We start from the raw sequence: 12342 nt of genomic DNA, 5'->3' as shown, positions 1-12342 counted from the left end.
CTGAATCATGTTATTATTTAACTAGCCCAGATGTTATACTGATAATACAGAATCCAGTGCATACAAGTTTCTTTCAAAAACACTGTGCAATTGTGCACAGAATCAGTCTGTGCAGTGCAGCAGCACAAATCAAGGTTAAGAGAAGCTGACGCTTCAGATAGGCAAAGCGTTTCCAATCGGCCGTGTAACAGCTGTGATCCCCTACAGAGCATTACCATCAAACACAACACCCGCGCTGACCCTCAGACCCCGTTAAACACCCGGTATGGCGTTATTTTATTGCCAAATGTCGAGAGCGCATTTTTGTAGCGCGAAAGTAGATTACTATAATGCGCAAGCGCGCATCTCCCCGCTCGCACGCGGATTTCCTTTGCTCTCGCACAAACCCAGACGCGCGCTCTCGGATATGCACTGCTCTCGCGCACTTAAAACGTGTCTCTCCTCTCGCTCAAGTGTGCGTGTGCGCGCTCAAACTGTCAGTCTCTCCCTGCTCTTAATTCTTAATTCTTTTCACACCTGGATTAAATATCAAAAGTTATCATCCAATCAGATTCTTCTACGACTGACCCGATGAAAATAAATTTATTAATAAAAAGTTAAAAAGAACAGCATTTATTTAAAAAAGAAATTTTGTGTTACAATATACAATTCTATTCAAAAGTTTGGGGTCAGTACATTTTGTCTTTTTTTTTTTTTTTTTTTAAGAAATTGATACTTTTATTCAGGAGGGATGTGTTAAATGAATAAAAAAATCATAGTAAAGACTTATATTGTTAGAAAAGATTTCTATTTTGAACAAATGCTGCTCTTTTTAACTTTGTATTCATCAAAGAATCAAAGAAAAAAATCATGTTCCAAAAAAACAATATGAAGCAGCACAACAGTTTCAACACTCATAATAAATCAGTATATTACAATGATTTCTGAAGATCATGTGACACTGAAGACTGAAGGAATGATGCTGAAAATACAGCTTTGATCACAGAAATAAATTATTTTAAAGTATATTAAAATAGAAAACTTGCAATAATATTTCACAAAATAACATTTTTTTCTGTATTTTTGATCAAATAGATACAGCTTTGATGAGCAGAAGAAAAAACAAAAAACTCTTACTGATCTCAAACCTTTGACCGGCTGTGTGTGTGTGTGTATAATTAATACACACACACATATACACATATATATATATATATATATATAGAGAGAGAGAGAGAGAGAGAGAGAGATATTCATTCCAAGCTTATCAATATACAACCATGAGCTAAAGGATAAAAAAAATTACAGAAAATAGTTAAGGTTTTTAGTTTCTTGTTCACTAAAATAAATAAATTAAATAAAACATAAAAAAGTAAATAAAACATGGTATTCACATGTTTAAAAAAAATATGGTAATACCATGACTTCTTCATTAAAAATATTTAAATAAATAAACAAATAATTGAATTTAAAACATTTTTATTCCAAGATTTTTATAAAAAACAAATGAAATTAAATCCTCTATATCTAAACAGAAATGGTATAAAAATACAAAAGCCAGGTATTACAATTGAAGAAATAAAGTATTACAGCATCAAAAAGAAGACGGGTTTTCATTACCCAACTTTTACCCCAAAAAAAGAAATTAAGCGTCAGAAACTGATTCTACACATCATCATCAAAAAATATGAAATTATTATGGAGTACTGTTTGTAACTGACTAAAAATACGAAATGAAACCTGTTTACAAAAGAGGAATCTCGTACTACTAGAGTTTCCATGAGCACCAACTAAAGAGAAAGCATCCAATCCAGATTTGTGGCAGTCCACAGCACTTCCTGTCCAAACAAACCTGTAGGCACACAGAGAGACCCACGCAGACAGAGACTCCTTCGGCTCCTCCAGACCTCCTCTCGCTCACCTCAGCAGGCCAGGAAAGTCATCCCGTTCCTGCGGTAGGCACTCTGTCGGGGAACACAAGAGAAAAGCAAATCTGTTATGAATTAGTGCTCCACAGAGGCAGAAGGCCGGCTCTTGTTTTCCGGTTTCACAGACGACGCAGCCTGGAATGTGCTGCTTTTTTTCCTCTTTAATGTTTAATCGAAGTATTTCTGGTTCTGCGGGTTAAGAAACACCGTCCTCATCTATTAGAAGTGCAGATACAAAACAAATGTGGTTAACAAGTGGTTTATGAATCTATTTGTGGAAAGGCATTCTGATTTGTTGAAGGCTCAACTTTAAAAATGTCACAGGGGTGTAATTGTGAGGGTCCACACGACTGCAAAGTAGTTGTTATATGGTTCACATATTTTATTTCTGAACCGTATAACAACTAGGTTGCAAATATGTTTTATGATTCAAATATTTTTGCCTGACTTATGTTTAAAAGACACCGAAAATACATATAATCATACAGAAATCATAAACACTACCATTCAAGGTATTTTTTTTAATGTTTTTGAAAGAAGTCTTTTCTGCTCAAGGCTGTATTTATTTAATCAGAAATGCAGTAAAAACTGAAAAATAACGACATATTATTACAATTTAAAATAGCTGATTTCTATGTGAATATGAATTGTAAAATGTATTTTATTCCTGAGATCAAAGCTGAATTTCCTGCATCGTTACTCCAGTCTTTAGTGTCGCATGATCCTTCAGAAATTATTCTAATATGCTGAATTGATCCTCAAGACATTTCTGATTTTTATCAGTGTTGAAAATGTTGAATGTGAAATTTTGAAGCAGAAAGGCTGAAATAGCATTTTCTTGTAAAATGTACTCCAATAATCGTATAAACAATTTTACAGTGTATTCAATGTGTAAATGAAGCATTAATTTGACTTGGTTAGACTTGGACGATTTTAGAGCCATTCAATCAAAAGTTTTGTAAAAAAAAAAAAAAAAAACTGTATAAACATTCATCAAAAATGGATGAAACCAACATGAATCCTCATCCATTTGTCACTGACATATTCTGAATGCAATGTTCTCGATCCACTGTGTATCCTTCATACTGTATGAGGCGTTCAACATCATCTGTCATCTGAGCTCCCATAAGCACTTGGTTGGACAGTAATAAGTGGTCCCACACAAACATCATTGTAATTACTTAAGAACATGACTCTGGATCCTGCGTTGCTGCCAACAGAGATCTGTATTTCATGAAGGAAACCATCAGGTCACCACAATCCCGGAGTGAAAGGCGGATCCAGGCAACATATAAAAATAACAAGTGTCTTTATGAACAGAACCCTGCAAACGCCACCGACAGCACCATTAATTATCATTATTCAACCACAGGGAGGAAAACAAGAGAAAGCATTGCAGCGACTGCAGCAAGACAATACGTACAGCTGCATTGTGGGTAAAAAGGAAGGAGCCGACGACATCCAAAGCCACTCGGGGTGGTAGATCGTTATATATGTCATTTAATTTCCTTTTTACAAAAGAAACAGAGAATTGAAAGCAGATGTGTGCCGTTTGGCCGCGTCCTCTATGCGATACAATTTGTTTTTGATGCATGTTTTTTTGCATTCGTATTATGGTCAACTCTCTTCATTTCTCTGGTGTTTTAACAGGACACAAAAGCGAAATGGAGACGGGTCCCAGACAGGACAGAGCTGGATTCAGGAAAAGCGACGACTCAAACTAGATACAGGCATAGAAACATGAACTGACTGGAAAAAAAGCCCACAGAATAAGGCAAGAAAGAAAAGATATTGTGAAAGCTCTGACAAGCTGGAACTTATAAAGCCAAACTCGCGTATCAAAGCTCAAAGGTCGAGGCTTGATTTGCTGGCGACTTCTGTTTCTTTGGGTCATTATCTCCGAGTCCAATTATAGGATCAGCACACTGGAGAGCAGATTTCTAATCAGGACCAACGAGGAACAGGAGAACATGTGATCAGAAGCGGCTGTAACGGAAACGCTTTTACGTTTGCACCTGTATCTATTACATTGAATGTGGAAAAACTAAACTTTGGTTCATCATCTCACACTGAATGCATGCAAATTTAGCTTGATACATGCACAAGTCCCTAACAACCATTTATAAACCCTAGCAACCAGAAACTGTAAACTCTTTAGATCACACATAGCAATCACTCATAGCACCCTAGCATGTATCGGTTTTGTCGATTAATCGGCACTGATAATTGATTGCTGGAACAATTGATTATAGGCAAAAATCCATATCGAACGTTTTTCCAGGTTGCATCCGTTGCTGTAATTATCCAGTACGAGAGTGAAAGTAACATCTAGAGGTGGAATCACTGATGCCTCCAGGGTTGCCAAGTCTGTCGTTTCCCCCGGAATTGGGCAACGAAAAGATTTATAAAGCTCTAAAAATGTAAGTACATTTCCTGCTAATATGTAAAAAAATTAAGGGTCTCTGTTAAATATGTGCAGTGTTCCATGGTTAACATACTTTACTAACCTTTTGTTTTGGAGTTTTGATCATGATGCAAACAGGAAGTAAACTGCTCTGGTCATGTAATAACTTGCATTAACAAAGATATGACAAATATTTTTGGTACATATCATCCTTAAGATGTCTAGTATTAATATATGTATTTACAATTATTCAATTTTGTTGAGTGTGGTCATAGAATGAGTAAATATGTTGATGGCAACAATGGACCGCTGGGATAACACCTTTTTGTCTTTTAGCTCATCATACCTATAAGGGTTTTTATGTATAATAGTTTCCATAGAATGTGATGAAAATGGGTTAATAACTGGGCTGAAATATATAAGAATTTTGATGACCGCAGAAATATTTGAATTCAGTATACACATTATCCCACCGGTTAATTATGACCGATCATAAACCACTATTTTTCCACACACTTTTCCATAAAAATAAAAAAAAATAATTATGTATTATTTCAAAGGGTTACCAATGACACATCATTTGGATATTTTCATGTCTGGGAAAAATGGGTTGAAATGTTGCCACAGGGTTAATGGTTTGACATATTGCATAAATTATATTTCACTGAAATGCTTGTACTAACATATTTTAGATTCTACCAATGATAAACCTGTGGTAGATGTTACGTTTTGTGAAGAAGGGCCACTGGTGAGGTTTATGATCATTACGATATAGTGGCTTTCAATGTGCATAACACTGACTGTAAAAAATATACTTTAGGTATGGCATTTGGGAATTGCATATTTTGAGTTTTGATTTGTGGGATATGGTACAGTATATTTCCCTATTTTTGTGATAAAGTTCAGTACTATTTTACATAGTATTATGTTTCTTTTCATTTAGTATCCATTTTAAAAACTGAATCCGTTATCGGCCAGTGTGGTCCAGCCCAGTTATCGTTATCGGTAAAAGCCACTATCGGTCAACCTCTAGTAGAAATAATGTAAACCTGCCCAGCAAACATTGAGATTAATCTAAAAACTGTGAAAAAAACATTCCATGAATCACATAGCAACCACCCAGAATACCCTAGCAACCACATGGCACACCCTAGATAACACACAGCAACCACCCAGAACACCCTTGCAACGTACTGAAAACATGTAAGCTTTCTGAAATGAATGACCTACATGAACAAGCATTTACAAATGAAAATCTCTTGAGTGTTCATAGAGAAAACAATATAAAAGTTTTGATTTGAAACATGCAATGCTTTACTGAACTGATTGATTGTGTGAATTCTGCTCTGATTGGGTTTCTCAGTTTGACAGATTGAGCATGAATGGCACTTTATTACATGCTGGATTTTTCCATCACAGCAGATTCTCAGTTTCATTCGGCCTCACACAACCTCACAGGCTTATTTTCCAACATATAAATACACATCCTGGAGGAAGCTGACCGAGAGGGGTTCCCTAAAGATCCTGAAAAATAAATCCAGCCTGATATATGTATATAATGCGCACGTTCAACGGAAAGCAATGGAGATATATCTCAGGGAAGAGTTCCTTCCTGTATGGAATATATTTTCAATCCTCCCCTCTGCTAATTATTTATACTTTACAAACAGAAAAGAAGGGAAAACAGCACAGATTTTACTTCCCAAACAGTGAGGAACAGTGTCTGATTTTTTTTTTTTTTACTTTTTTAGTAACATTTCATGCCACATTCATTTGTTATATATTTTAACGGAATTAAAACTATAATTAAATTATAGAATTAGAATTTATAATAATTATATAATTGAATTACATGTATTTATTATTTTAATTATTTAATTTAATTATGGCTGTTAGCAGTAAAATACAGTCCATATCAAAATATTAAATTATCTGTAAAGATGCATAAGATTTCATAACATACAGTCCAGAAAATTGTAAAACAAATAAAGAAATAAAAAATATATATTTTTAAAGTATTATACACTGAACAAAATTATAAACGCAATACTTTTGTTTTTGCCCCATTTTTCATGAGCTGAACTCAAAGATCTAAGACTTTTTCTATGAACACAAAAGGCCCATTTCTCTCAAATATTGTTCACAAATCTGTCTAAATCTGTGTTAGTGAGCACTTCTCCTTTGCCGAGATAATCCTTCCACCTCACAGGTGTGGCATATCAAGATGCTGATTAGACAGCATGATTGTTGCACAGGTGTGCCTTAGGCTGGCCACAATAAAAGACCACTCTAAAATGTGCAGTTTTATCACACAGCACAATGCCACAGATGTCGAAAGTTTTGAGGGAGCGTGCAATTGGCATGCTGATTGCAGGAATGTCCACCAGAGCTGTTGCCCATGAATTGAATGTTATTTCTCTACCATAAGCCATCTCCAAAGGCATTTCAGAGAATTTGGCAGTACATCCAACCGGCCTCACAACCGCAGACCACGTGTAACCACACCAGCCCAGGACCTCCTCATCCAGCATCTTCACCTCCAAGATCGTCTGAGACCAGCCAACCGGACAGCTGCTGCAACAATCGGTTTGCATAACCAAAGAATTTCTGCACAAACTGTCAGAAACTGTCTCAGGGAAGCTCATCTGCATGCTCGTCGTCCTCATCGGGGTCTAGACCTGACTGCAGTTTGTCGTCGTAACCGACTTGAGTGGGCAAATGCTCAGATTCGATGGCGTCTGGCACTTTGGAGAAGTGTTCTCTTCACGAATGAATCCCGGTTTTCACTGTACAGGGCAGATGGCAGACAGCGTGTATAGCGTCATGTGGGTGAGCGGTTTGCTGATGTCGACGTTGTGATCGAGTGGCCCATGGTGGCGGTGGGGTTATGGTATGGGCAGGCGTATGTTATGGACAACGAACACAGGTGCATTTTATTGATGGCATTTTGAATGCACAGAGATACCGTGACGAGATCCTGAGGCCCATTGTTGTGCCATTCATCCACGACCATCACCTCATGTTGCAGCATGATAATGCACGGCCCCATGTTGCAAGGATCTGTACACAATTCCTGGAAGCTGAAAACATCCCAGTTCTTGCATGGCCAGCATACTCACCGGACATGTCACCCATTGAGCATGTTTAGGAAGCTCTGGATCGGCGTATATGACAGCGTGTTCCAGTTCCTGCCAATATCCAGCAACTTCGCACAGCCATTGAAGAGGAATGGACCAACATGCCACAGGCCACAATCAACAACCTGATCAACTCTATGCGAAGGAGATGTGTTGCACTGCGTGAGGAAAATGGTGGTTACACCAGATACTGACTGGTTTTCGGACCCCTCCAATACAGTAAAACTGCACATTTTAGAGTGGCCTAAGGCACACCTGTGCAATAATCATGCTAATCTTGATATGCCACACCTGTGAGGTGGACGGATTATCTCGGCAAAGGAGAAGTGCTCACTAACACAGATTTAGACAGATTTGTGAACAATATTTGAGAGAAATAGGCCTTGTGTGTACATAGAAAAAGTCTTAGATCTTTGAGTTCAGCTCATGAAAAATGGGGGCAAAAACAAAAGTGTTGCATTTATAATTTTGTTCAGTGTATTTTTATATATTTTAAGTATTATATTTAAATTAATTTGTAAAACTGTATACATATAAATATATATATTATAAAAAGTTAAATAAATTTCAAAAGCAATAATTGCATAATTGGGCTGTTCCCATGCTTGATTAAACCACTCAATGCGGTCACAGATTTTGATGTAATCTTTTTTTTTTTTTTTTTTTTTTACATTTAACATTTCATGTCACATTCATCAAATATTTCAACTGAATTAAAACAAATAAAATGATCAAATTATATAATATAAATAAAACGAATAATTATAATAATTGTATAAATCAATTACATTTAATTATTTAAATTAATTGAAGTCTTAAATCACAGTAGATTTTGATGTAATATGTTTTCTTTTTCTTTTTTACTTGTTTTAGTGTTTTCAAAGCTGATTTTATGTTATTTTCTCATCAAAAATCCCATTATATTAGCATTACTTAAGAACACTCAAACCGAAACGTCAAATAGAAATATCAGACAGCTACTAGTCACTTTTGGTGGCTTTTTTTTTTTACTTGAGGCCTGGTTAATTTCTGACCCTGGTGAGGAAGATACCTGACACTGTTTACACACCTAAAACATCACAAAAAAATGGAGGAGTGAATTCACTCAACAATTTTGCATTTCAACACAAACACCTGCAACTTACTCAAGAAAATTATGCAACGAGAATGTTCAATGATTTAGAAAGCCTGAAATAAAAAGCGACAGTGTCAAATTTAAACGGACGGTGACAAAGGGCATTTTCTGATCTCAGTCAGTCTTCTTTAAAGGACACTAAGAGAATATAACTTCAGTGCAAATACAAATTTGGATGAAACATTCTGCCTTCGTGCTTTTGCAAACCAGGCTTCGCAACGCCTCCGCTCGGCCATTCATAAATCTCCCATTTTGCAGTTCAATAGTGCTAAGTAAGATCTCTGCTCCCCCCTTATGGAAACACTCGGCGGAGGTCTCCAGGTTCAGATGCGGCTCATCCAGGCCGGCCTCTGGCCTTGGCAGTGGGTGGCAAGACGCACGTCTGCCGGGGCGAAACCCAGCCGACGGGGTCCAAGAAAAACTCCAGGAAAAAAATATCTGCAACATGGGCAGAGGAAGCATCTGTGCAGAGAGAGGCTTTCTGATGAAATATCGCCTGCTGACAGTACAAGAAGGAAGAGGGCGTGCGGTTTGAGAGGCCGCGTACAGAAGCGCCGCTGTACAAACGCATTCCAGTAGCGCAGCTACTGACCCTCGCTGATTTTATTGCTCGTATATATTACGGACTGTGCTGAAATCCGCAGCACACGGATCAGAAATCTGGGATGGGTGGATACGGGCGGCTGGCAGGGGTCTGGAAGGCTTTATTGGACGCGCGCTCGTGTCCGTTACTCCTGTGAATGGTCACCATATGTTGGCAGTCATTTGTGCAAGCTGTTTAATTTGCATTGGTTGCATGATGTGAATTAATGATTTTCTCTAACTGTGCGAGTCTGACACTCAAAAAAAAAAGAAAAAAAGAAGAAAAGTTGAGTTTTATATTCACGTGTATTAAGAGTATTTGCTCTTGGACTGCAGTTGTTTACACAAAGGTCAAAAGGGTCATGTGAACATTACACATTAATTGATTGATTTATTTACAATGGATCATTATGGTCAGCCCAGCATCATAAGAGTTAAAACAAAAGTCTACCCCAACAATTAAAAATGTCATGATTTCATACAAATACAAATCATACAGGTTTATCCATGACCAATACCAATATCTAGACAGCAGGGTGATCAATTTTCAAATTGATTGTCAAGTTTTAAATAAATGATATTCCATATAATATATTTTAAATAAATTATATTCCAAAGATATATGCTTATCAAGACTGCATTTATTTGATCAGAAATACAGCAGTAAAATTGTGAAATATTTTTACAATTAAAAATTTTTTTTTTTCTATTTCAATATACTTTAAAATATAATTTATTTCTGTGATGCGAAGTTGAATTTTCAGCATCATTACTCCAGTCTTCAGAGATCCTTCAGAAATCTAATTAATACGCTGATTTATTATCAGTGTTGGAAATTGTTGTGCAGCTTACGTTTTTTTGTGAAAATGTTTTTTCAGGATTCTTTGATGAAAAAAGTTAGAAAGAACAGCAATTATTTTGAAAAGGAGTGTATATTGTTACAAAATTCTATTTCGAATAAATTCTGTTTTTTGTTTTGTTTTTTACTTTTTGTTCAAAAATAAATAAATAAGCAGCAGAACTGTTTCTAACATTAATAATAAATCAGCTAACTAGAATTATTTCTGAAGGATCATATGACACTGAAGACTGGAGTAATGATGCTGAAAATTTGGCTTTACATCACAGGTATTAAATTTGACTGTTTTTACTGTAAATGCAGCCTTTTTGAGTACAAGTTCTTTAAAAAACCATTAAGAATCTGATCCCAAACTTTTGAATGGTAGTGTATATATACCAGACAGACACACATGTGTTAAACCTATTAGGGAAATTAGGTAATTATTCTAAAATTCTCTATTATATTTTTGGTAATGAGAGGTGAATGGCTCTAATATTAAACTCCGCGTGATCTGATCACCATTACAAGGAAAGAACAGCTCGTCTCTCTAGTGCTCCGGCCGTGTGGCAGGCCAAACCAGAGCCAAGTTGAAAGAAAAGCTTCTTTGGTCGTCTTGTTTGCGTGAGGAAGGAAACTGTTTGCACTTCTCGTTTCTAGCCTGTTAAGCTGCATCACTGCCAGGGTCGAGAGGAAAAAAGATGGACTACCCCTGGCGAGAGGAGGTTTATCTTTGATCAGCGCCGCTGTGTCTTCTCGCTGGCCGGCCGCGTAAATGTGAGAGACAAACTGTCTCCTCTCCGCCGAGAGATGACACTCCAATTATCAGTCCTGCACTGAGGGGAACAGATGCAACTCATTAGCTACAATATCATTCTGTCTTCCTCTTATTTTTATGGCCAATAAAAAAAAGGCGGCCATCAGGCATTGTTTATGCATGCGTGTCATAAACAATAAGTCGAGGGTCTCATGTGTGACCGTTCAAACAGTCATTGTTTTACGCTGACCGGCCGGTTTGATGAACACAGGAACATTGTTAGTGTCAATAAACAAAAGCGAGTCCTTCGCACGCTCCATAAAACTGAGTGGTGTGCATATTTCAGCCCGAACACCTCCAATAGTTCGCTCTTGTCATTTTTACGCAAAGTACGCAGGCCAAGATACACATTAGACAAAAGGGTCAGGAATACATTTAAACACTTCGGTACAAAAAGAACATAAATACCAGAAAAGAAAAACAAAGATCTGTCAGACCGAGCCTGGGCAGGAACTGGATGAAAAAAAGAAAGGATAGTTCACCCAAAACATGAAAGCTCTGTCATCATTTACTCGCACTCGTGTTGTTCCAAACCGTACGGGTTTCTTTCTTCTTTCACAAAAGGAGGTGTTTAGCAGAATGTCCCAGATGCTCTTTATCATTCAATGAAAGTTGAGCTTCGAAAAGCGTTATAAAAGTGTGATTAAAGTACACCATAAAAATTATTATTAAAGTACATTTGACAAAAAAAAAAAAAATTATATGAATAAATAATTACATTTATAATAATAAATACAACTTTAACTTCAACTTTAAACTTTATCTTTAACTTAAATTAAAATTGTATTATTTTTGAAATATTAAAACTTGAAAATATATATATATATATATATATATATATATATATATATATATATATATATATATATATATATATACATGCATATAGAGAGAGAGAGAGAGAGAGAGAGAGAGAGAAATTAAATAGTAATAATAATATAAATAATTATATTTATATTCAACTTTAACTGAAATACATAAAAATATAAAAATAAAATTTTTTTATTCCAACATTTCTCATTGTCATTCAGGTTAACTTCATGTACTAAAATGACAAAAACAACAAAATTACTAAAAATAACTAAACTAAAAAAAACAATAAACCAGGAGAAAGATAAACAAAAACAAATTAAATATATGAATATAACTAATAGTATAACAATGGTAGTAAAATAACACTGCCATACAACTTTGTATTTTATCTTCTAAAATCATACAATAGCTTTGAATGAGAAAAAGGCAAAATTTTCAGCTGTTATTTGTTGAAAATCTTCCTCCTCCTCAGCTCTTAAATCTTATTCACACTTTTGTATTTTCAAACTGACACATCAACACAAATGGGATGATGCACGATGTTCAGCAAATAATGACTTTTCAGATAATGTCCTTTCCTAACACAAAGCTATGGTTGGCTCTGCTGTACAGCTTCAGATATAAGATATAGCACAGATATAGCACACCTTGCCACAACATGAGGGCGCGTAAATGATGATAAATGACAGGGCTTTGATTTTTTGGTGGA

General features: G+C 36.0%; 1 protein-coding gene across 3 annotated transcripts in view; it reads right to left on the bottom strand.

The window, feature by feature from the left end:
* Nucleotides 1–1442: 1442 nt before the first annotated feature.
* LOC306886581 (transcription initiation protein SPT3 homolog) overlaps nt 1443–12342 on the bottom strand; it is a 115147-nt gene continuing 104247 nt past the window's right edge. For all 3 annotated transcript variants that reach the window (XM_079443795.1, XM_079443797.1, XM_079443796.1), the window contains exon 12: nt 1443–1943. In XM_079443795.1, coding sequence (XP_079299921.1) covers nt 1902–1943 — 42 coding nt within the window. In that variant the 3' untranslated portion in view covers nt 1443–1901. The remainder of the gene's footprint in view (nt 1944–12342) is intronic.

Source organism: Barbus barbus (genome assembly GCF_936440315.1).
Source record: "Barbus barbus genome assembly, chromosome: 20".
Classification (NCBI taxonomy): Eukaryota; Metazoa; Chordata; class Actinopteri; order Cypriniformes; family Cyprinidae; genus Barbus; species Barbus barbus.
The sequence above is the reverse complement of the archived record's forward strand: the minus strand, read 5'-3'. Positions and strand labels throughout refer to the sequence as shown.